The sequence below is a fragment of the Bos javanicus genome, chromosome 6 (assembly GCF_032452875.1).
Source record: "Bos javanicus breed banteng chromosome 6, ARS-OSU_banteng_1.0, whole genome shotgun sequence".
Lineage (NCBI taxonomy): Eukaryota > Metazoa > Chordata > Mammalia > Artiodactyla > Bovidae > Bos > Bos javanicus.
The window spans coordinates 69,225,803-69,252,366 of NC_083873.1; the positions used below are offsets into that span (position 1 = coordinate 69,225,803).

Sequence of the window (26,564 nt, forward strand, 5' to 3'; positions counted from 1 at the left end):
AAAATGCTGTAATATTTGCATATAACCTATGCACTGTGCACTTTAAATCACGTTTAGATTACTTGAAATGTCTAATACAATGTAAGTGCTATGTAAATGTTTGTAAATATGATGTACAAGCTAAGTAAATAGCTGCTGGTACACAGCAAATACAGGTTTTGCTTTTTGAAACTTTCTGATTTTCTTTTCAAATGTTTTCTATCCAAAGTTGGTTGAATACATGGATGTGGAACCCACCAATATGGAGGACCTGAATGTTTTTTTAGGAGCAGAAACATTTATTCACACCTTCAGTTTAGGGGAAAAAATATTCTAAATGGAAAATAATTTGAATGGCGTAAGATTTAGGGCAGGAAGGGCAGCTAGAAAAAGGTAACAGCAATACCTATGGAAAACAGTACTTAAGAATACTACTAATAAAGGGAGTAGATAGTCTGGGATTTATGAAGAAATGTTAAGATAGAGACACAATTCAGGTAACTAGATTGACAAAGGAAGAGGCAGAGAGAAAATCACAGATTAATGGCCAGCTTTCTATGTGGGTCACTAGTAAGTGGCAGTAACTGAGATGTGGAAAAGCAGATTGGAGAATAAATATACTGAATTTGATTGGGACATGTTTTTGTTTCTGTTTTTTTAACCGTGGCAAAATATATGAAATTTACCATCTTAACCATTTTTAAGTGCACAGTTCAGTATTTTCAGAGTTTTCCAACCAATATTGAGAACGTTTTTGTCTGCTGAAAGTGAAACTCTACTAACAATTCTCTAGTCCCCCCTACCCCAGCAACCACCATTCTACTTTCTGTTTCTATGAGTTGACTATTCTAGGTCCCTTATATAAACTGAATTATATAATATTTATCTTTTTGTGACTGACTTGTTTCACTTAGTAATATCCTTAAAGTTTCTCCATGTTATAACATGTGCCAGAATTTCCTTTTTTTTTTAGGCTAAATAATATCCCCCTGTCTTTTCATACTGCTCATACAAATAGATGGGGAAACAATGGAAACAATGAGAGACTTTATTTTCTTGGGTTCCAAAATCACTGCAGATGGTGACTGCAACCATGAAATTGAGATGCTTGCTCCTTGGAAGAAAAGCTATGACCAACCTAGATTGCATATTAAAAAGCAGAGACATTACTTTGCCAACAAAGGCCCATCTAGTCAAAGCTATGGTTTTTTCAGTAGTCATATATGGATGTGAGAGTTGGACTGTGAAGAAAGCTGAGCACCGAGGAATTGAAGCTTTTGAACTGTGGTGTTGGAGAAGACTCTTGAGAGTCCCTTGGACTGCAAGGAGATCCAACCAGTCCATCCTAAAGCAGATCAGTCCTGGGTGTTCATTGGAAGGACTGATGCTAAAGCTGAAACTCCAATACTTTGGCCACCTCATGAGAAGAGTTGACTCATTGGAAAAGACTCTGATGCTGGGAGGGATTGAGGGGCAGGAGGAGAAGGGGATGACAGAAGATGAGATGGCTGGATGGCATCACTGACTCGATGGACGTGAGTCTGAGTGAACTCCGGGAGTTGGTGATGGACAGGGAGGCCTGGCGTGCTGCAGTTCATGGGGTTGCAAAGAGTCCGACACGACTGAGCGACTGAACTGAGGTTGGTCATAACTTTCCTTCCAAGGAGCGAGCATTTTTTAATTTCATGGTTGCAATCACCACCTGTAGTGATTTTGGAGACCCCAAAAACAAAGTCAGCCACTGTTTCCACTGTTTACCCATCTATTTGCCAGGAAGTGATGGGACCTGATGCCATGATCTTAGTTTTCTGAATGTTGAAATGTTTCTGAATGTTGTACACTTTAAGGCTCATTAATCTCAGGTTCTTCCACAACGATATATTTGAAGCAACTATTGGAATTTAAAATTTCATAATGCTGCACCTCAAACAGAAAAACAAGACCTACTTCTGGAAACCAGGGTAGTGGATGAGTTCTTTTTGACAAGGAAAACGCATTCTTGATTTTTTTTGACTTTTGTTTGCTGTTAAAACTAATTTTTCAAGAAAGTGAGCATGATTTAGATTTCTTCTCTAATGAGAAACAGGGACTGATAGGATAACGATTTTATATCACTTCTGATAACAAGTGAAAAATGAAACGCTTTTCAGAAGATTTAGAAAAACAAAACAGGTAGAGAACAGAATGCAGGCATCAAAGCCAGAAAGACAATGGTGTACTCTTCAGCAGTAGAAACACAAGCGATGAGAGTCGACATCGGGGGAGGAGAATTCTAGCCAACGTAGAACGTCAGGAGAGAAAGCCATGCTAAAAGGCCGAGGGGAATCCCGTGGGGGGCGGGGCCTGACACGATGCGCATGCGCAACCAGACTCAGGTGGCCGCCGCCGCGGAAGTGAAGCCACCTAGAGACGCCGCGCCGTTTTGGCGCTGCTGCGCGTGCGCGGGCGGAGGGCGCCGGAGTCGTCTGCTTTGCCGCCTCCGCGGCTGTCTGCCCTGGATTTCAGTCTCGTGCTTCCTTCGTCCGCTCGTCGGCGGGTTCGCGCCCCTCTCGAGCCCCTGGTCAGCGAGGCAGGGGAAGGGGTTGGAGGGGGCTGTTGATCACCGCGCTTAAGTTGTGCTCGGAGCGGCCATGTCGGCCGGCGAGGTCGAGCGCCTAGTGTCGGAGCTGAGCGGCGGGACCGGAGGGGATGAGGAGGAAGAGTGGCTTTATGGCGGTACGGAACTTCCTGTCCCTTCTCTTTCCCGGGTTCTCTCAGGCTTCCCTTCCCGACCCGCAAACTGCCGGCGTCCCGGGCCCCTCACGCCGCCGCCTGCGGCCTTTCGCGCGGAGCTTTCTCTGGCCTGCCTTAGGCCGAGCGCGGCGTGCGCGTTCCCCGCCCCCCTCCGCCTCCTCCCGCCCAGCCCACGCCCCCAACGCGCAACGACCCCCCCACGGCTGCTAGGCCGGGCTGGGCCGGGGGCGCGGGGTCGGAACCCAGCCTCGCCCTGCTCCCCGCCCGCCCTTCTCGGCCGCCTCGCCTCAGCACTCTTTCACTTGTTTTCTTGTATCGGTTCTGAGCTTTGTTGGCGTGTTTCTTGTTGCCCTTTGACTGTAGGATGCCCTTCTTGTCCCACAAAGAGTCATTCTGTAATAATAGCTAAATAAAGTTGATGCTGTAAAACTAACGTCTTGTTTCTTGATGGTCAGTTTGTGTGGAATGCACCTGCCAGGGTACCTCCTTGTCTGAAAGTCGTGCTTTAAAAATAATTAATTAAAAGAGTGAGAGAAAGAGATGGAATACATTATGGCCCATAAAGAAAACCCCGAATGTCTCCTGTATTAAGGTGAAATTTTTCTTTTTTAAGAGACTTGGCTTTAACCCACATAGAAGTACCTCATGTCTCTTAGGCTTATGGTTTTCAGTATCATCTCGTGTATCTGTCTTTTACACAAAATGAATTTACTGCATCTTTTACTTACCCGTTGAAAGAGAGTTGTTTGACATTTGTTTTTTAACTTCCATGAAGTCACAGTCCCTTTTTGTCTGTTACCAGTGCTAAATTTGAAAGTTAATGTTTGTTTCGTGCCTAAAAGGCATATTCTCGATCGTGTTTAGAGTAGTAAAAACGCATGTTTGGGCACCTTGCTCCTTGACGTGACTTTGACAAATTTAATTTTGGTAAACTTGTGAAATACATTACCTTTGGTGCAAGATTTATCATTAGTTAGTACTCTTTGAAATGTAACTGTGTAGGGTTTCTTTTACAAAGATCTAGAAATCTTGAATACTTAAAAGTTGGTTTTTATTGATTTTATTTTTCATTAAAAACATAATCTTGTTAAGTCATTATAAGGTGATCTAACTTTGGATGTGCTTATAGGCCCATGGGACGTGCATGTGCACACTGATTTGGCAAAGGACCTAGGTTAGTGCTTGTGATGATCACTTCAGATTTTCATAATAATAGTTTCTTTAAGAGTGATTTGTTTGTTAATTTTATTTATTTATGTATGTATTTTTTTTGGTAGATGAAAATGAAGTTGAAAGGCCAGAAGAAGAAAATGCCAGGTTAGTGAAATTTCTTATTGATACTTAACAAATATTGTGTGGTACAGTGATCCTGTCAACAGGCTGTCAGCATTATTTGGTTATCATCATTGGCTTGAATGAGATTGGAAGACACTGAGTCCTTTATTACTATTTCAGGATGTACTCTTAAACCAATTCTGTTTGCTAATAGCCTAGGGGACAAAAAAGTTTTGAGGTAAGGGTTTGAATATTTTTCATATTAAGTAACTTCATAACCTTAAGTGAGCTCAGTAGTGGAGTATACAGTATAACCATTACACTACTAAGGAAAAAAGGTTTAAATTTTTAAAAAATAATTATTTGGGTAACTACTTTTATAACTAACTACTTTTACAACTTAACAACTTAAGTATTTCAAATTTAAAATGAAAAGTGGAATGAGTGAATTTGTTATAAGACTGAAAGTGTTAGATTATCAGAAAGGTGTGTCATTTATTGAACATATTAAGGAGCTAGAAACTTATCCTAAATTCATAATAGCTCATGGATACAAGTACATGGATGGATACATGCTGACATTACTCTGACCAGATTCCTTAGTGTCTTATAATGAGGGAGGCATGATTGCAAAAAGGAGTTTTAAAGATATTTGGGTTTAAAAAGAGGAGGAAATGCCACGTCACACCCACTAGGATGACTGTAATCAAGACAGGTAGTAACAGGTGCTCCTGAAAATACAGAGAAATTGTAACTCTGATGGTGGAATTGTAAAATGGTTCAACTACTATGGAAAACTGTCTAACAGTTTCTCTAAAGGTTAAAACGTAGAGCTGCCATATGTACATGATCCAGGAATCCTACTCCTAGATACATTCTTTAGAGAAATTAAAACACACATCGCAAAAAGTTTTATGTGAATATTCATAGCAGCATTATTCATAATAGCCAAATATGAAAGTAACCCGTGTCCATTAAATGATGAATGAACAGATTTAGAAAAGTGATATGTTCATAAGTTGAAATACTGTTTGACAGTAAAGAGAAATGAAGTACTGACATGTGTTAGAACACAGTTGAACCTTGAAAACATTATACTTGGTGAATGAAGCCAGTCACAAAGGACTGTGTATTGCGTTTCTAATTATTAAGTATACACAATAGGTAAATCCAAAGAGACAGAAAGTAGTTAGTAGTTACCAGGGTAGGGAAAAATGGAGACCAACTACATACCTGTAAGATTTCTTTTGGGGATGATGGAAGTGTACTATAATTAGATAGATACAGTATTCTGTCTTCATACTTAACGATCTTCTGGTTGTATGCTTCAAATGAGTAGATTGTATGGTATATGAATTGTATCTCTGCTGCTATTTTTTTAAAAGTGAAGGGAAGAAGTGAGAAATGGAAACAGCTGACAGGGTGTTGAACTTATTCTCTGTTTAAAATACCCCTGTTTTGGACTTTTTTTTTTTAATTATTAACTCAGTACTGTACCATCTGAAATCTTGTTATTTAATTTTGAAATGCATATATCCAAGCCAGTTCCTAACCCTGATCTCAGTTAATCACAAAGTTAGGATTTGTGTAATCTATAGTGATGAAAGTAATATTACTTCCTATCCTGTTTTTCAGTTGGTCTAGAAATTAATGATAATAACAGGATTTTGTGAACTAATTTTTATTTTATTTTCTTAATATGAGTTCTTGGCTACAATTCTTGAAGCTTATTTTCTGATTTCTTACTTCCTCAGTACACAACCTGATTAAATTGATTGGAGAGGAAGCCCTCTCCCTCCCTTGTCACTGTCAAAATGTCTTCGTGTTCCTGCACTTTATTTGGAAAGCAGTTTATTTCATCCAAAGGAAAAGATCTATCTTTAAAATTTTATTTTTCTATAAAAAGCTTATAATTTTACCACATTTCTAGCATTTTAGTGGTGATAGAGAACAAGTCTGTAGGGCACGAGCACCCTGCCAAACCTGTGTTCTGGTACTCAAGAGTGGTACATATTACATTGCCCTAAATGATCTGAGCTCTTGCTATTAGTTTTCCCCAGATTCTTTGTGACTAAAAAAGTGACTAACCCATCCTTGAAACTGTTATTAACCATTGCATTGTGCTATCTCTAATTGTCATGTTTCATTGATCCAAGGTTTGGTTAAATGTACTGTTTTGTGACATAAAAGAACAAGCCCCAGCTGGTTTCTGAGAAATGTACTGAATAATCATAGTTGCATGTTTTTTTCCTTGGGCTAGTGTAGAACAATGAAAATTTAACAGATAAATTTTCATGTTTTGCCCTTCATTTTGGTTTATTTGGAAATTGTATTACCAAAAAAAAAAAAAACCACTGGAGATTAAATTGATTCCTATAGAAACTGTTTGACAAAAAGTGAAGTTTAGAAGAGATTAGCAGAAATTCAGTGAAAAGAGCTTTGAACTGTATCAACATCTGGACATTTTTCCTGGAAATGCTTTACCTAAATAATTGTGAGTTGCCTTGTACTTGAGTTTATTTATCTATAAAATGAGGTTAATGGTTAATTTCCACTATAAAAATTGTAGTTGTTAAAAATATAAAAAACCAATTGCACTACAGTACTGGAAATCTGACTTCATGGATAATGGCCATATGCTAAGTCTCGTGAGAATAAGAGTGTTTATTATTATATAGCAATTTTGTTATAACAGGGCAAATTCAAATTAATAACTAGCCTTAAAAAAGTATGTCATGTGTGAAAATTAGATCTGGAGCTCTTCACTACCAAACTGGAAGGCAGTCTTAAATGAAAATTAACTTTTTAAAAAATCTTAAAATGTGTTTTTTATTTGACAAAGGACATATATCCAATAAGATGAAACTATAAAATGAGGAAGAAAAGAGGAAACTGTTACATAGCCCTTGGCAGTTCCTACAGTACCTCAATGTTCAAGGTAGTTTTAGGGTAAATAAGATTAAGTATGATGCATATTTTAAAAATGTAAAAAACTCAAATTGTATCCCACCATCAAACTGCAAATTTGGCATCATTAACAAACTGTGGGTGCAATTCCATTTTACTTCCAGTGTTGAATGTACATGTTTTGTGTAGGCATTAGGAATAGCAAAGTAAGACAGGCCGTTTTTACCATCTTTTTTCTTATGCAACAGACAGTAATTTCAAGAAACTATCAAACGTAGCTTAAAAATGCTACAATGCTCCATCCTTACTTCAGAAAAGTAATACAAAGCATGTGCTTGTTTTTGTCGCTTGTAGTGCCAATCCTCCATCTGGAATTGAAGACGAAACTCCTGAAAATGGTGTACCTAAACCGGTAACACAAGATCTGGTTACTTCTCTGTTCAAAATCTTTATCGGTAGTTTCCCGTTCACGTGGGAAAAAACCCAAAATTTAGCATTACTTACAGTATTTCGCATGAGAATTAGTGGGAGGAAACTCTAGACGAAATGGAGCATTTACCAAGGCTTAATGTTTATTGCTTTAATAAAAGAGCAGTTTATTATTAATAATAATAGCCTAGTTTTTTCAAAGCAAGCATTGAGTCTTGCAACCCAAGTTTGTCAGTTGTTTTAGCAGATATATCTATATTTTATTTATATATATATATATGTGACCGTCTGACGTCATGCCTATTAAAAGTAATGTTTTGCAGGTAAACAAATCATTGTTCTTAGGAATATTTTAACATGTTTTAATCCTGTAAAAAAGAACTTGTATTCTGCAAGCTCGAACTTGTATACAAAAAACTATTTAGCCTACGAGTTCTACTTTTTTTAATTTTGCTCTTATGTGACTAAGCACAAAACAGCCTTTTAGAGTCAAAATAAAACCTTTGTGTATGGCCCAACTTTTACTCATAGAAACAAAGTATTCCCTCAGTCATTTGCAGGGCCTCTACTGTGTGTAAACGATTGTCAGGAGTAAGTGAACTGTTTTTTTAACTGTTTGATGATGTTTAACCATGACTCTGTGACCCTTAAAAATTGTTTTCCTTTTACCTTCATGTTCTTTCTGTTAAGAATTCCTCAAATTTTTTTAAGTTTATCTTCTAGATATTTTAGTATGTTGCCTTAGATCTTACTTTTAAGAGGAGCAGTTCTTAATAGGAAAAATACATACAGTGTTATTTACAAAAAGACAATGAAAAACAGTTTTACTTAACATCGTTATCCTTTTGTCATGTACAACTTCCGAGTTGTAAATGAGTTGAAATAGGCAGCAGCACTATAACTTTTTCCTTTACAAGGAGCTCAAAAAATGCAAAACAGTTACCTTTTCAGTTACTCATCTCAAATCAAAGGTTGAAATGGATTAATGAGTGCATTTTGTGGTTATTTTTTTGGTGTAGAAAGTGACTGAGACTGAAGATGATAGTGATAGCGACAGTGATGATGATGAGGACGATGTTCACGTCACTATAGGAGACATTAAAACGGGAGCACCACAGTATGGGTGAGTTATAAGTAACAGTTGTATGTGCTTAAATCAAAGGCAGTGTGCCTGTATCAGACAATTAGTGATTGATTCCATTGTTTTTACAATTTTCCATCTGACCATGATATGAATTCTTATTAAAATTTCATCTGATAAATTGCTAAGACAGTAGGTACAAGTTCTTGTCACAAGGAAAAAAAATATTTGTAACTATCTGTGGTGATGGATGTTAACTAAACTTACCGTAATCATTTTAACAATTTATACATATATCAAATCATTCTGTTGTAAATCTAAAGTTAATACAGTATTATATGTCAGTTATAGGGCTTCCCAAGTGGCAAGAGTGGTAAAGAACCCGCCTGCCAGTGCAGGAAACATAAGGGACAGGACACAGGTTTGATCCTTGGGTCGGGAAGATCCCCTGGAGGAGGGCATGGCATTCAAGTATTCTTGCCTGGAGAATCCCATGGAAGCAGGAGCCTGGAGGGCTGTGGTCCATAGAGTGGAAAAGAGTCAAGATACAACTGAAGCGACTCGGCATACATGCGTGCATCTAGTTGCATATCATGATGTAAAGGGATTTCAGAATGAAGTTTTTTTTCCTAAATACAAAGTTAGGTAAACTTGTGTGGAAGTAGCAGTTTTTTATTCTTGAAATTGAAGTGTTTTTACAAATTAATTGAGTGCCACAGATTCTTTAATTAGAATTAGAAAACCTTAAATTGTTGTTTGCATCTATATTGTTTTTAACATTTTATTACTTTTCCAGACCTGAGTTTAGGTTCTTTAATTTTTTTGTTCAATAAAAACAATAACCAAAGTACTTCTTTTTGCTTTTTATAGTGTATTTTTCAAGTGGTTAATAATCCTGAGGGCTGTTTATGCCAATATGTTGTCTCAGGGTTTATAGTCTGTAAAGCTGGATCAAGCGAATGGACTGCTGAGGAATAAAGTACGGATTGGGATTATGTTATGGTGGTAGAATAAGAGTTGACGTTGTTTCTGTGCTTTTCAATTTGGATGTATACTGTGGTACTAGTACATTGAAAACAAACTTTTCGTTAATTGCACTATCGTTTATTAGGCAGCCTTATCTGAAATGGAACAACATATGCATAAATGCTTTTGAATATTTAATCTAGTAGAGAAATTTTTTGAAGTTATTTCAGGAAGCTTAAAGGTAATTCAGTTGTCATAATCAGTTTTGCATTATAGTAATGACTGCTTGTGGAATTTTAAGACCCTAGCAACTTTTGGAGGGGCAGGATTTAAATGATTCATGTTAGGGTAATGCTTGATGTTCTCCTCATCTCCACTTAAAGTAAATGATTAGTGTTGAGCTTGTGATATTAGTAAACCCTTATGGTAATAGGCCTTTGTCATCTGGGCTTCCCTGGTGGCTCAGATGGTAAAGAATCTACCTACAGTGCAGGAGATGACCCGGGTTCAATCCCTGGGTTGGGAACATCCCCTGGAGAAGGGAATGTCTACCCGCTCCAGTATTCTTGACTGGAGAATCCCATAAACTGGAGGAGCTACAGTCCTGCTGGCAGGCTGCAGTCCATGGGGTCACAAAGAGTTGGACACAATTGAGTGACTAACATCTTGATTTCCTTTTTCATTTGCACTACGCAGAAGGAACACTTTAAGATAATACCATAGTATTCATTGCATTTTTAGGAAGTATTGTCCTCTAAAATTATTTATATTTGCAAGTATAGAAGAATTAAAGGAAATGGTGATTATTTTTTACTAATATGACCAGTTTTGGGATAAGACTTTCATACAAATATTAAATACACATAGACTCCCATAGTACTTTATCTGAACTTTATTTCTTATAGCAGTTTCATGGATTGTAATTATGTTTGCACGTTTATCACAGTTAGACTCTGAAATCTTTGAGTAGAAACCATGGTTTATGAATTTTCCTATTTCTTACAGTGTCCTACGTATGGTATTTAGTAGGTGTTTATTTAGTAAATAGACTGCATATTAAAAAACACAGTTGTCTTTGAACTTTTTTCTTCCCTCAACATTTGACCATGAGAATTTTAAAACATTCAAAGAAGTTTAAGGAATTGATGTGGACACGTGTTTACTCATCAGCTGGATTATATAATTTATGTTTTGCTGTGTTTGCTGCATCACCTGTCTGTCTACTACCTACCTCCATGCCTCCACCCACTCATCAGTCCATCTTTTCTTTTGTAATTTTTAATGCATTTCAAACTAGGTTACAGATCTTTCTGGAGAGTATAAAGCTTTTTTAACCTTGTTATCTCAAGATATAACCATTGGAAACTGAAAGAAAGCCAAGGAGAAAATAAAATTTAATGAATATTTACTTTGTGCAGTGTTTTCAGAAGCAAATTTAAAGAGCAAATTGTTTTTAAGGAACAATGCTAAATTGGTTTATTGTAAGCTGGTAGAAAGTAACAACTAGAATTGTTGTAGGTAACATACTTTTTGTTACCGAGTTTATTGTATCTATAAGTAAGGTAGGAAGAAAAGCAGATCTTAGGGTAGGAATAATTTACCTTGTGTAGAAGAGTGGCTTCTCAGCTATGTCTTTGAAATTCATCTGCTCATTCATTAAATACTTTTTAAAGACAGCTTGTCTGGCATTCTGTTAATTGATGATGGGAATATAAACTGTTCTTGTTTATCAAAAGTAGTGAGGAAGACAGACGTGAGCAAACACTTTCTAGCTAAGCAGTGTAAGTGCTTAGCTAGAAACATGTACAGTGATTTAAAAATTTTGAGAGGACGGTTGCTAAAAGTCTCCGTGTGTTGAAGAGAAAATTCTAGAGGAGGTAGTATTTAAATTTGTTTCAATAATTCTTGAGACAGAAGGAAATGGACTGATGGTTTTTGGCAGAGGAAGCTACTTAGATACAGTGGAAGCATGACTTAGAGGAACCAGAATGCTGGAGAATAAGGTAGATGAGGAAGGTTGCTTCTTTAAACCACAGAAGAGGGAAGTTAGTACATTTTTGCCATGTAATCATGGTAAAGGTTATTAGGTCGGTCACATTTGAAATAAAACTCCAGCAGATGTAGTTGAGATGTGCTAGACAGAAATTATGTAGTAGATTTGAAGTAATCATCTACATGGGGTGATAAAACTAAGCCAGCATCAGTAATATAGTGATAGATGAAATAATTTGATATATATGAGTAAAGAATAAATGGAAATAACGTGGGTAATGGTTGGTTATAGATGGAAAGGGAGATAAAGGACTCATTGACCTGGAGATTTCTAGATTAGTTCATTGTGTACATAGCAGTGTATTACCATATACGGGTAAGGTGGGAGGAGCGGGTTAAAATAAAATTTCTTGGTATATTTAATTTGAAGTTCCTTTAGACAGCCAGGTACATAGGATCTAGCCCCTAGAGAAGCCTGACATCTCATGGTGGCGGGGTAGCTATTGATTGGTATCAGATTTACTTGAATACAGTTTTCCAGACAGCTAAGCCTTTTTACTCACAATGAATGCAAAGGCTCGGTGGCATTAAAAAAGAAAAGTAACATTTTAAAAGGCACAGTGGGGAAGGGAAAGTAGCTGGGTGGAAAGTAAAGAACTTCATGTAATGAACTATGGTAAGCCATAAATACTGTTTTGATTTATCCTTTAGCAGTTCTGTAAGAGGACCATTTGGAGACAGTCCTTGGTTTTTGTACTTTGACTTTCAAATAGCTGGGACTTTTGTATATCTTATATAGATACCTCAGAGTGCTTTTGCTGTGCTGAACTTGATTGTTGAAATGTAAGTATTAAGAGGTAGGAACCATATTTGTCCAGTTCCTCTTTCTCTCTGCTTAGCTTAGAACTATATGTGATACATTGTTGGTACTCAAGCATTTATTGTTGTGTCCGACACTTTTGACCCCATTGACTCCTCTGTCAGGTTTCCCTGTCCATGGGATTTCCCAAGCAAGAATACTGGAATGGGTTGCCATTTCTTTCTGCAGGGAATCTTCCCAACCCAGGAATGGAACCCATGGCTCCTGCTGCTCTCCTGCTTTGCAGGCAGGTTCTTTACTGTTAAGCCATGGGCAGAAGTATTTATTAGATGAATTAATTAGTCAGTGAGATGATAAAACCTTCAAGTTGGTAATGATGGTCCTCCTTGATAGTAACAGTTTTGTTTGGGCTACCTTATATTTCTTACATTTATAGCAGTGGAGCTTTATACAAATATTTGAGTATTTTATTGAATATAGCCTTACTTTTTTTAGGCAGAATAACCTAGGTGTCACAATTAACACATTGGAGACAAAAGATGAACATTATTAGGCAGGCAAGAAGCAGTGAGTTTTTGCAAGTCCAAATGAATGAGTAGGAGATGAGGAAGTAAAAACTAGGCATGTAAACTATTCTTTCCTTTCCAGCCAAATTTCTGATTAGTTTGTAATAGTGGAATATTGAATTATTTACAGGTAGGTTTTTAAGATGGAAAATTAATCATACTTTTAAATAAAATTGTTTTTATCTTTTATTAAGCAAGTGACAGACTTTTAAAATTTAAAACATTTTCTAAAATGTTTGAGTTTAGTGTCTGTCTATCCAGTTAATATGTGGTTATATAATTTATATGTACATACTGAATATTTTGCTGTTTTCATTTCAGCATTTCACGATAATTTTTATTATTTTGCTTTTAGGAGTTACGGTACAGCACCTGTAAATCTTAACATCAAGACAGGAGGAAGAGTTTATGGAACTGCTGGTAAATTTATATTTGTACTTGCATCAGTAGGAAAATAGGGCATATATCTGAATAAGTCATGAATAGATGTTAGTTATTACAGCTCAGTTAAAAAGAACCGTTTTGACCATATATAGTGGGCACTTGGAGAAGGCAATGGCCCCCCACTCCAGTACTCTTGCCTGGAAAATCCCATGGATGGAGGAGCCTGGTAGGCTGCAGTCCATGGGGTCGCTAGGAGTTGGACACGACTGAGTGACTTCACTTTCACTTTTCACTTTCATGCATTGGAGAAGGAAATGGCAACCCACTCCAGTGTTCTTGCCTGGAGAATCCCAGGGACGGGGGAGCCTGGTGGGCTGCCGTCTATGGGGTCGCACAGAGTTGGACGTGACTGAAGTGACTTAGCAGCAGCAGCAGTGGGCACTTTCCTGTAAATGGCTGACTAATAAATACTTCAGGCTGTGTGGGTCACATAGGGGTCCTGTCATGTGTATGTTTTTGTTGTTGTTTGTTTGTTCTACAGCTTTTTTAAAGGGTAGAAATCTTTCTTAGCTCACAGAATGTATGAAGATAATGATTTAAAACAGGGAAGTTTCTTGGTACAGGAATCCCTTATTATAAACAAGAAGTCTCTAATCTCTCTGTTTTATCTTATAACTACACCATAAACTTTGACCTCACTTTTTATTTGTGGAAACGTTACTACTTAGTGTGAAATCTTGCCAGAATTAGTGCTAGCATTAGCAGTAGTAAAAAGGTGTCATTGTTTTCTGTTTGTCTGTGGTATCTCTCACTAATATGGTTCCTTTACCGTTTTGTAATTTTCTAAAGTAGGAACGAAAGTCAAAGGAGTAGATCTTGATGCACCTGGAAGCATTAATGGAGTTCCACTCTTGGAGGTAGATTTGGATTCTTTTGAAGATAAACCATGGCGTAAACCTGGTAAGATTATTGTGGATTATATCAGTTTAAAAAAATTTTTAGTATAAATAATCATTAGCAAAGTTTTTTTCAGCATCAGTATGAACAATCATTGGAAAAGTTTTTTCAGCATAGAATATTATTTTTTAAATGTAATTTTTATTGTCTTAAGCACACAAGTAATAATGACTTATATTATTAAATCTTACAGGTGACCTAGCATTATATAAAAGTAGACTCATTGTTTTTATTATAATGCCAATTCTAGAGGAAATCATTTTGGTCAAAACTTTGTATAGTTCTGTTGCTTTATGGTGTTAATTGGGAGAATTGGTAAAATTAAGAAGAGGTGATAAGACTTAATAGAACTCTATATTTTTACAATTTATTATATTTTATGTACTACATAAAAATAGAATTGAAATCATTTGTACACTGAAAGTGTGTTTTATCTTTAGGTGCTGATCTTTCTGATTATTTTAATTATGGGTTTAATGAAGACACCTGGAAGGCTTACTGTGAAAAACAGAAGAGGATACGAATGGGGCTTGAAGTTATACCAGTTACCTCTACTACAAATAAAATTACGGTAATTAGTAAATATTCCAAAATACCCCAGCCTTTTCTACTGTCCCAATTTTATTCCCTAAATACATCAGTTTTTCCCTATAAAGGTGGTTAAATGCTATATGATAGTTTAAAAATTCCATTTTACCGTGTTTGTTTTTTTCCCCTCCTTCCCTTCCAGAGTTTCATATTAATGATTATCTGATGTTTTTAGTTTCATGTTGCAGACTAGCCACAGCTGGTTTGTCTTTATGTGGCCTGTCAATTAAAAATTATGTGGTATCTTAATGGGGAATATGTTATTTAACTTAGGCCGAAGACTGTACTATGGAAGTTACACCAGGTGCAGAGATCCAAGATGGCAGATTCAATCTTTTTAAGGTGAATTTTAGTAAATTATCCTTGGTTGCTCTCATTTTTTGTTCTTGAGTCTGCTCCCATACCACTACTCGAGGGACAAGATTAAAATGGAAATAGCTACCTTTTTTCCAAATCTTCAGCTTCCTGGTGACTTACAAATTTGCTGATTGTTGTTTTATCTCCACTTTTGCAAGCATGTGAATTATAGCCTATTATACTAACAAATGCAAAGTAAAACTATTCTTGCTATATGTTGTGATTTTATTTTGAGTCAAGTGTATGTTTGTTTGTAGGATATAAAAGTTCATGCCAACAGGCTAAGCACTCATTGTAGATCCTGCTGTAATTTTTATCAGAATTGGAGACTTATTTTTCCTGATTTTCTGTTAAAAAATGGTAAGGTAGATGGCATACCCTGTATTATCTGTGTGACACTGAAATCATTGATGTGATGTCTCTTACAGTTTAAGGTGTCTCAAGAATCTTAGGTATTCTTTGAGAGTCGCCAAGAAAGACTCAACAAAATTAGGATAAAGTCATTGATTTTTTAAATGAATATTTAAAAGGAGCATGTTAGTGAGGAACTTGTAGGTTGATACCACTTGGGTATCAGGTCTGACTTTTTGCTTCTCTATTCCATATGATCATTCCAAAGAATAATAATATATTTTCATACTTGTGTGATACACAACATCCCACAAACTTTCTCAAAACCTGATTATAAACTCTTCTTCCTTTATCTTAAGTCTTAATTCTTGATTCTTGTGTGGAGTGACACTGGGATGTCAGTGACTGGGAGTGATTTTTAGTTTGAGCTATACACTCAGGGAATTTTTATAGTCAGGAACTTTTCTGTGTCCCTTTTGGGGCTTATAGCCCTGTCCTCCAAAATACTGCCTTATGCAATGCATGTGCTATATCCGCAGATGTAGCCGCTCTGCTGGACACAGTTCTGTATAGAGAATTTAATTTTAATTTACATCCTACTTTGGGTAAGTATTTGGTTCTTGTTCTGCTGTAAATATTTTGAAAGTGTTTGATGTCTCTCTTATTTTAAATGGTCATCAAGTTATTTTTGATGATACCTACTTATTTAGACATTGAATATACTGTCTTTTACAATTGGAATGAATAGTTAGAGAAGTTATCTTGATGAGGAAATAGTTTGTTGGCAGTGGTGCTTTTCATTTTCTTCCGACAGAAATGAGAACTGCCTTTTTAAACTTCCAGTTTTTGTATATTTTGTGTTTTCTTGCAGTAAACTTCTAAAAGCAAAGAATAAGAAGAAACTGCTAGGGTCTGGTCTTTTATTGAAGATAGCCATAGTGACTAAGTTATACATACAATCTATCAAAAAATTATTTTGAAGTTTCTTTTGATCATGTGAGAGGAGATTGATTGTTCCATTCTGATTTATTTACTTCTGAAGGAATAAGGACTTGAATTTGATAGCTGTAGTCAAATTATTTAAGAAATCAGCCTTATTGAATCAGAGAGTTAGTTCTTTTTGGAGAATAGAAGACATGGCTTTGTAGGGTGTAGTTTAATTTTAGAAAGCCTAGAAACCAGGAAGATGAGTTGGAGGAATTACTGCCTGTTCGTGATTAGGACAGTGAGTTACAAGTAATACTGTTTTGGTGGCAGTGTATGGTGTAGCTGAATAAAGTCCAAGCTCTTGTCCACTTCTCTACCATTTGGAACTGTAATTATTAGGATTGGTGAGAAGGAGATAGAAGGAAAAAAACTCGCCCAACTTTGTTAATATATCTGAATGCCTTCATTGTGCCCAGCCCTGTGCTACAGTAAAACAGTCTTTGTGTTCAGGGAGCTCATGATCTGAGTGATGTGTACGTACAAACTGATAACCATATTGTATTGTGAAAGTCTTATATTCGTATATTAACAAAATACAGTAAGGAGTTCAGAGGCGAGAGTGGGTTATCCTACATTGCACAGTCTAGAAGGATTCAAATGGGATGTGATGAAAAATGAATAAGTTTGCATTACTAGGAGAGAGGAGAGTGGAGAAGATTGTAGGCAGAGAAAACAATGTGAACAAAACCAGATAGTGTGAAAGAAGTGTTGAGAATCGATGAAACATAGAGGAGAGAAGCCTGGAAATGGTAGAAATGATGTGAAAGACTAGTGTGCAAGTACCCTACAGACGTATGGATAGGTAATAGGAAGCCATTTGAAAGTTCTTGGGTATAAGAATAGCATAAGCAAATCTGGTTTTCAGAAAAAACAGTTGGTAACCAGGGTGGGCCACAGAGTATAAAGGGTGGAAATGTGAGTCAGAGTCCAGATAGGAAACTGTTGGAGTACTGTGGGCACAAAATGATCAAGGACTCAGACTGATACTGGGGAATGGACAGAAGAACAGGTTTTTTAAGTTATTTTTATATCTAATACAAAGATTTTTTTTTATCCTTAGTTATCTGAGGGACAGCCAATCAGCATCTTTAAAATAACTTTTAAAGTTTTTATTAAGTTAAATTTTCAAACATACTAACAAGTAGATTTGTTGTTTTTGTTTGGTCACTAAGTCTGTAGACTCTCTGGGACTCTCTGGAGTGGGTTACCATTTCACTGCACAAATGAACCAGCATGTGTTTATTATAGTGTCTCAAGTGATTTATTAATGTTTTAACATTCTTAAAGTCTTTTTGTACACTTCAGTATAAAGTCAATTGAGTATGAAAACAATTGTACAATTATATAACTGAGAGTGAAGGCAAGAAAGAAGTGACTAGTAAGAATGGGTGATATGTATAAGAAAAATTGACCACAGCCTTCTCTCAAAATATTAAAGTTTGTGTGTGCACACCTGCATAGGTTTCCCACCCGCCCTGCCCCCAGCTCTGTGGAAGCATTTATGAGCTTTGTCACCATTGTGAATTTCTTAAGATGTGTCGGTCTGTTATCCATTGTACCAAGCATTTATTTGTACCTTCTTAATCTGGAAGTATAAATCCTTCATTTCTGGGGTATTTTCTTGTTATTTTTTTTTTACTTTGTCTTCATGTGCCTTTTGGACCTCTTATTCAAAAATTGGATCTCCTTATGCTGATTCCTTTTTCTTTTCCTATCTCTTTGTTTTCCATTATCTGGAGATTTCTTCGGCTTCAGAGTTCTTCTATTCACTTTTTTATTTCTACTGTTACGTTTTTGAATGTATAAGAAGGCTTTTCTTCAGTATTTAACTGTAGTATCGAGTCTTTTCTTTAAAAAAATTTTTTTAAAAGATTTATTTTTATTTTTGACCTGTGGTTGAAACATCTTTGTTGTTGCGTGTGGGCTTTCTTTAGTTGCAGCGAGCGGGGGCTACTCTTCCAGTAGTGCGGTGGCTTCTTTTGTTGCAGAGCACAGGCTCTAGGCTCATGGGCTTAATAACTCCGTGGCATGTGGGATCTTCTCAGACCAGGGATGAAACCGGTTTCCCTTGCATTGCAAGGCGGATTCTCAACCCCTGAACCACTAGGGATGCCCCTAGCATCCTATTCTTATTCATGTAGTGATGCAGTGTTTTTTTCTCCCTCTGTCTCTCAAAATATCTTAATATTAATGGTAGATTGATTGATAGGCTTTCTTTTTGTGCATAGTCTATTTTCTCCAAGTTGATCTTTTAAGTTTGTTGTTTTTGTCTTTTGCCTTTGACTTCTCAAATATTTGTTGATCCCTGGCCATTATTAATTCATGAGAGTGTGGGCCACTGAAAAGACAATTCAGAGGTCTGTGCATATGGGTAGAACCTGCTGATTGTATACTTGACTGTGGTTAAGCATTTTTCAGTCTCTGATGGTCAGTATCTTTATCTTTTTGCTTTTTTGGGTTTTTGTTTTTGAAATCTGAGTTTTCAGAGAAGACATTAGTCTCCTGTCTGAGGGCTTATGTTTATACTTGACTGGTTGAAATGTTTTGGGAGCTAGAGTTAGTTCCTGAATCTTTGCAGGTCTTGCTGTGAAAATCAATGTCTTTTTCTTTCTCATTGCTGACTTAGGATTCAGATTCTTTGGTTTACTCAGTTACTTTTTTTTCATCTGCTTTCAAAGTCCTGACTTTTGTTGTCTTTGCAATATTTTTGTTCTTGTGAGTTGAAACAAAATTGTAATAATTTATTTGGTTTTCTACTTTTCTTTTTTCACCTTAACCTAAGCTGTTTTCCTAGGTTAATAAAGTTTTTTGATAAATAACACTTTATAAATAGTTGCATAGTCCTTTATTTGGGTGTTTCACAATTTATTTTTAGATATTATTTTGAAATATGAAGCTTGTAAATAATGCTATAAAGGACAGTTGAAGGAAATTTTACAAAATAAGTTTTGGCATAATTTGATAATTTGAGTAAATAGCTTCTTAAGGTTATAGACTATAGTCAACTTTTCTTTGAATACATAAAATCTGACCATTTTTTAAATAAAATCAGTCACAATGTCTTAGAGTTATTTCTTTTTTTATATAGTCTTTTCTTAAAATATTAGATCATGTGGAAAAAGTAATCTCATTATGTTCTGACTAAACAAGTTTAGAGTCTATTAATGCTGAATGCAACATTTGAAGATTAGGTGATAGTGCTATTGCAACTTGATTAGGAGGGTTGCTAAAATGGTGAAGATTTTCAGAATTGTTTGAGTATATTATGAAGAAATTAACAAGAAAAGAAAACTAAGTTAGGAAACAGCAATTTTTACATGTTTAAAAATGTACCATGTCTTCCTGTTACCTTCTCTCACTCTTTCCCGTATTATAAATACTCTAATTTTTACTCTCTTCCCACCACCCCTACTTCTTTCCAACCCTTCTCCCTTCCTCCTTCCCAGTTTTTTTTTTTCCCTCCTTCCCAATTTTTAATTGAGCATTGTCTGTGCAAGGAAGTTTCTTAGGTTCGAGTGAAAAGGGGAAATCTATTTATAGACATAGATTTTGTGGTCTTAGAGATTATCTGACTTAATGGGAAAGATAACTAGAAAATCATGGCAAAAATTATGTTGTTACAAACTCCAAGTGGGCTTCCCTTAGTGACATTTAAGCTGAGTCCTAAAGCCAGTCAAATAGCAAATATATTTGAGCACTAACTGCACGCCAGGCAATATGTTTAGGCTCTTAGGATATAGTCTTGAACTGGATGACATCCATGTTTTCCAAGATCCTGTGTTATAGTGGCAGCAGGCAGACAGTAAACATAAATAAGAGGACTTTAGATAATGATACTAGTGAGAAATTCTATGAAGAAAATACAAAATAGTAATGTGATAGAGATGACATGATGGAGACTGGGATTGGCCATTTCAAGGAAATATTTGAACAGTACTTGAATGATTACAAGGAGGTTGTCATGATGATCTTATAAAGCAAAAAGACCATCTAGTGCAGAAGCAACATTAAGGAGGAACTTACCTGTTAAAAAGAACAAGAAAAAAAGGCCATTGTGATTGGTGTTGTCAAAATAAGTTGGGGAGATAGGCAGGGTCCATACCAAAGATTGCTTTGACTGTGTACAGAGGATGGGTTTTAGAGAGGTAAGATCAAAGGAAAGAGTCCAGGTAATGTAGCAGAACAGTTGAGATATGGTGATGGGTTTGACCTGAATTTTAGTAGTGAACATAATGATAAGTGGTTGAATTTAGTATATATTGTCAAGGTAAAGTTGATATTGGATGTGCATATGTATTGGGTAATTGCTAAGGTTTTGTTTTTCTTTTTGTTTTTACTAAGCAACTCGGTAGATGATGGTGCCATTTACTCATAGGAGGAAGACTTGGAAAGAATCAGATTGGCGGATAGAGGGAAGTCAGTAGCTTTGTTTTGTCCATATGAGTTTGAGATGCTTGTTAGACATGGTAAGAAGCTAGGTGCTCAGGAGTGCTCTTGAGACCTTAGTGTCATTTTTGAGTATTCTTCACATCCCCAGGATGTGTTCTCATAGGATCTTTTTATCCCAGTTATTTTTTTCATAACAGTTACATTGCTCTGATGATTTGTGTGTCCGTATTTTCCCACAGTATGGGATTTTGTTGTATTTCTCTCTGTGGTCCCAGCTTCTGGTACATAGTAGATACTTAATAAATGTTTGACGAGTAAATCATGTTTATTTTCCCTGTCACTACATTCTGAATTTTACCTGTCACATGTCTATCAAATCTATTTCTGTCTTTCTATCTTCATTGTCTAGGTGCTGATCTTCATCATCTCTTATATAATTAGGATTTAGCATTAATATTTTATTTGAAAATGAGTTCCACATAATGTTTATTTGAGAGATAGATGGTTTCTGGACTTGAATCAGTGGTTTGAATATAGCAGAGTCAAGGTGTCTTGAGTTCTCTTGGCCTTTGCCTCATGGGGAGGAAGAGTGATGCTGAATTTAGACTGAACAGGGGTAGTAGAAGTTAAATAGGGCCTAAGAAAGTAGAGATGTTTTTAAGTATAGGTCAGCTTGAACTTTAAATTTAATAAATTAATGATGATTTTAAGATAGGAAGATGAGTATGAAAGCAAAAGAGCATGAAGATTTTCACCAATCTAAAGGAGTATGATTGCACCATACTCAAGGATCTGATAGGAGCACAAAGGATGGGCAACTATGGGAGAGATTATGGAGTTAAATAGATTACTGGTTTATAACTGAATGTAAAGAGTAAGAAGAAAGATTAAGGAAGCAGATGACTGACTTCAAGCTTCTAAGTGTACTGAATTCTTCAAGGCCTTTCATGAACTCTGAAACATGGAATATTAAACAAGTATCTGGATGTATTTATAGTGAGTGATCTGAGGGAGTTTATGAAAGTCCTTAAGAGTTACAGTTTATTAGACTTTAAGTGACATTAATTTGAACTTTTTAGTAGTTGGAAACATTTTGATCCCACGATCCATGTTTGGTGCCTTCCACTTAATGCTATTCTAAAATAGGTTTAATTTATTATATATTTGGCAACAAAACATTCTTCATAAATTTGAAATAAAATATCTTTATGGTATTTTCTTTCCGTGTTTCATTAAACAAGCTAATAACCCTTTTTTTTAAGGTACAGCAGGGAAGAACTGGAAATGCAGAGAAGGAAACAGCGCTTCCATCTACAAAAGCGGAGTTTACTTCTCCTCCTTCTTTGTTCAAGACTGGACTCCCACCAAGCAGGTTAGTAAGACACTGATGATTTGGTTTATTGAAGGCGTTGGTTTCTTCACCTTGAGTGCTATGTCAAGTATGAAATCTCTGAATGATACATCAAAAAACGGGAACCTTCTATTTGGTTTTTAGTATAAAACGAATTCTTTATGAGAATAATGGAAGGGAGTATTGAATATTTGAGAGGAGAGGAGATGATATGAAATAGTTATTTAGAGTGTGTATGAATAAACTAGGGAAAAGGAGTAGGGTTGCTAGGCAGTTACCTGGAGGGAAATGTGGGGTCAAGTGAGGGCTTCCCCCCCCGCCCGCCCCCCAGATGGGAGAAATCACAGCACTTTTATATGCTGATAGGAATGAGTTAGAAGATTGAAAAATTGGTGACACGGGAAGAGAGACTGTACATTCCAAACTGTTCTTCAGGTTGATGGCCATAAGTTGAAATGAGACCAGTCAACTTGTTTGGGTGTGTTCCCCTTGCCATTGTCAGGTGTTCATGTGTTCATGAAGAGTAGCTGGAGTTGGATTTAGCAGGAGTTGAAGTTTTACCAGACATGTATGACAAAGGGATATAGAGAGGGCAAGGAAGGTGAGAGTGTGCTTAAGAGCATGATTATAATGATGAACCATGGCTCCAAGGAGTGATAAAGGGACACTGGTGGATATGACACAGTGCAAAGGATGTAAAAAAATGACTGGAAGAGTTAGCTGACTCATCACTACTGCTGAAAAGAATGGGCAACTACCACCACAGCTTGTAGAAACAAACCCAACATGTCAGTACTGGCACTTTGAAATACAGAGAACAGTATTCATTGCTCATTAGAAAAATTTGTTTTCAGGATTCATCTTCACTTGATCAAAAGGATACTTTTCAGCCACTGTGAAGTATTCCTCTAAATATTTGTTTCTTATTCTTATATATGTACAAAGTGTATCTGTTTTATTCTCTGTACTTAGGGAAATTAGATGTTTTTGAAAGTAAGCTTGTATTGACTTTAGGGAGAAGACAGTGAATGTCTTTTAAGTCATAATAGACACTGCATAGCAAGTATTTAGCAGTAATGAGGTGTACTACTGATGTAGTCACTATTGTTTTTTTTAAATCTTAGATTATTTTATTAACGTATAGGTGACTGATAGAATGTTTACATAGAAATTATTTTTTAATGGTTCTTTGTACTTGATCAGTAGAAATGTTGGATTTCTGACTTTATGTACTGCCCAGCAAATTGACATAATTAAATAAAATGTTAATATTGAACATATCAGAATGTTTTGCTTAGTTTTAAAAGTTTTCATATGGAACAGGAAACAGAATATTACCATTACTACCAGAAGCCCCTGTTGTGCCCCCTCATTTATTGTTTTCATTTTTTAGTATTGACAAAAATTTAGACTTATGAAGAGGTGCAGGAAAAGTATTATACACAGTTCACTCAGATTCACTAATTATTAACTTTTTGCCATGTTTGCTTTATAATTTCTCAGAAATATTTTTTCCTGAACCATTTGAATGCTAATTATAGACATTGTGCCCTTTTTCCTTGACTACTTCAATGTATATTCCTAAGAACAAGGACATTGTGTTCCATAATTACAGAGAACAGTTATCAAAGCCAGAACATCTAATAATGAATCAGTACTTTAGTATATAACCAGTAAATTTTGCTGATTATTATATTTCAATAATATCTGATAATTCTTTTCTTTGCTCCTGGGTTTAGGGTTCAGTCTAATATTATTCATTACAATTAATTCTTTTGTCTCTATTCTTCTTTGATCTAGGACAGTATGAGCATTCTTTGGGTTTGTTGACATTAACTCTTGGAAGAGTTCTATCTGGTTATTTTGTAAATCATCCTTCAATCTGGTTTTGTCTGATATTTCTGTATTATTAGGTTTAGGTTTTGCTTTTTGGACAGGACTACTACCTAGGTAATGAATGCTGTGTTCTCATTGAGTTAGTCTATAGGGCGTCATGTCAGTTTGTCTCATTATTAGTGATGATAACTTAATTACTTAGTTGTGGTGGTGTCCTTTGGGTTTCTGCAAAGTTATTGTATAAATAAGTAATTTGAGGAGACTGCATCAATATTCTGTCTTTGGACTTTCCCAAGAATTTCAATGTTCAGCTATGATTTTTATTTAATCAGTTATTACTTCAAAATGGTTATCGTCTGTTATTCCTCTTATATTTTAGTTGGCATTCTACTTTAAAAATGGGTTTTCCCACCTCCCTCACTTATTTATTATTAGATGCAGTTTTTATTTTATATGCTTAAGAGAGTATGTGTGACATTAATATGGCTTATTAGTTTGTGTGGATACCACACACACACTGTAATTCATACTGATTCTCAAATTATTCCAAATTTAGTCTGTGGGAACTTCTTTAAACCGGCTCCTATGACCTTTTGACATGTGCCTACCATCTCTTTTTTTGATGATTTCTATATTTTCTAAGCTGAGCGCCGAAGAATTGATGCTTTTGAACTGTGGTGTTGGAGAAGACTCTTGAGAGTCCCTTGGACTGCAAGGAGATCCAACCAGTCCATTCTAAAGGAGATCAGTCCTGGGTGTTCTTTGGAAGGACTGATGCTAAAGCTGAAACTCCAATACTTTGGCCACCTCGTGTGAAGAGTTGACTCATTGGAAAAGTCTCTGATGGGAGGGATTAGGGGCAGGAGGAGAAGGGGATGACAGAGGATGAGATGGCTGGATGGCATCACCAACTCGATGAACGTGAGTTTGAGTGAACTCTGAGAGTTGGTGATGGACAGGGAGGCCTGGTGTGCTGCAGTTCATGGGGTCGCAAAGAGTCGGACACAACTGAGCTACTGAACTGAACTGATATTTTCTGGTACTCCTAGATGTTTTAGTCTTGTCTTATACTTTCCCTGCCCCTTCCATAGAAGCAACCAAATCTTGAAGGGATCCCGATGCTTTTTAGTTGGAAATGGTAGTTAGAAACCACAATCTTGGCACTACTTATCTCATTGCTTTTGAGGTGTTTTAGTCTTTCTAGTCCTTTTCATCCAGAGAAGGCAATGGCACCCCACTCGAGTACTCTTGCCTGGAAAATCCCAGGGATGGAGGAGCCTGGTGGGCTGCCGTCTATGGGGTCGCACAGAGTCGGACAAGACTGAAGCGACTTAGGAGCAGCAGCAGCAGCAGCAGTCCTATTCAGCACTCAGAGCTAGGAAAAATTAAGCAGTTTTGATATGAAATTGCCATATGTACATTATTTTTATAAAATTTTAGTCACACAGTCATGTTTCATTTACTTCCAGTTTGAAACCACAGATTCTACTCCTCTTCCCTTATTTCATATTGCATCTTTTTTTTTTTTTTAACTTTTTCAGCTGCCGGCGCGGTGGGTTCCTAAGCTGCACCGTCTCCATGGCGCTGCCAGCAGCCGCCCAGACCCGTTCCCATATTGCATCTTCTTATTAATCATTTAAAAGATAATTTGATCCATTGTTTGTTGCTGTTCAGTATTAGCGTTTTTTCTCCACACTTACTAATTTTTTTCTACATGTTCAGAACATTTAACATAGTTCCACAGGCAAGGCCATCTAAAAGTATACTTAAATTAGTTACTCGTTGCAGTTTTTTTCATTTCTGTCAATAAAAAGTTTCATTTCATATAGTTCTTTTTGTACTTCCTGTTTTTTAATATAAATAAGCAGATGTATAAATACAAATATATATTTTTCCTGTTGCTTTAAAAGAGTATCTTATTAATTTTTTAAAGGGTCAGCAAGAATGAAGTAGTTAAACACACAAGATAAAATTAGCTTTCTTTAGAATTTTACTTTGAACAACTATAATTATTTTTCAAAAAACTCTGGGTGCTTTTCACTACCTGCAATAAAATTTAGCCCTCTGAGTCAGTCTTTGTTGTTGTTCAGTCACTAAGTTGTGGCTGGCACTTTGCACCCCCATGGACTGCAGTGCACCAGACTTTCCTGTCCTTCACTATCTCCTGGAGTTTGCTCAAACTCATGTCCATTGAGTCAGTGATGCCATCCAACTATCTCATCCTCTGTCATCACCTTCTCCTCCTGCCCTCAATTTTTCCCAGCATCAGAGTCTTTCCCAATAAGTCAGCTCTTTGCATCAGGTGGCCAGAGTATTGGAGCTTCAGCATCAGTCCTTCCAACGAATATTCAGGACTGATTTCCTTTAGGATTGACTGGTTTGGTTTCCTTGCAATCCAAGGAACTCTCAAAAGAGTCTTCCCAGTACCACAATTTGAAAGTATCAATTATTCAGCATTCAGCTTTCTTTATAGTCTGACTCTCACATCTGTACATGACTACTGGAAAAACCACAGCTTTGGCTATACAGACCTATGTTGGCAAAGTGATGTCTCTGCTTTTTAATACACTTTCTAGGTTTGTCATAGCTTTCCTTCCAAGGAGCAAGTGTCTTTGA

At 36.4% G+C, this 26,564-nt stretch overlaps 1 protein-coding gene across 16 annotated transcripts in view; it reads left to right on the forward strand.

The window, feature by feature from the left end:
* The first annotated feature begins 2,329 nt into the window (after positions 1 to 2,329).
* FIP1L1 (factor interacting with PAPOLA and CPSF1) overlaps positions 2,330 to 26,564 on the forward strand; it is a 65,173-nt gene continuing 40,938 nt past the window's right edge. For 2 of the 16 annotated variants that reach the window (XM_061420172.1, XM_061420174.1), the window contains exons 1-10: positions 2,364 to 2,694; positions 3,842 to 3,886; positions 3,990 to 4,029; positions 7,249 to 7,306; positions 8,343 to 8,446; positions 13,104 to 13,168; positions 13,985 to 14,092; positions 14,530 to 14,660; positions 14,951 to 15,019; positions 22,024 to 22,133. In XM_061420172.1, coding sequence (XP_061276156.1) covers positions 2,610 to 2,694; positions 3,842 to 3,886; positions 3,990 to 4,029; positions 7,249 to 7,306; positions 8,343 to 8,446; positions 13,104 to 13,168; positions 13,985 to 14,092; positions 14,530 to 14,660; positions 14,951 to 15,019; positions 22,024 to 22,133 — 815 coding nt within the window. In that variant the 5' untranslated portion in view covers positions 2,364 to 2,609. Of the gene's footprint in view, positions 2,695 to 3,841; positions 3,887 to 3,989; positions 4,030 to 7,248; positions 7,307 to 8,342; positions 8,447 to 13,103; positions 13,169 to 13,981; positions 14,093 to 14,529; positions 14,661 to 14,950; positions 15,020 to 22,023; positions 22,134 to 26,564 lie in introns of all 16 variants that reach the window. The other 14 variants (XM_061420180.1, XM_061420182.1, XM_061420176.1 and 11 more) reach the window with 10 other exon arrangements.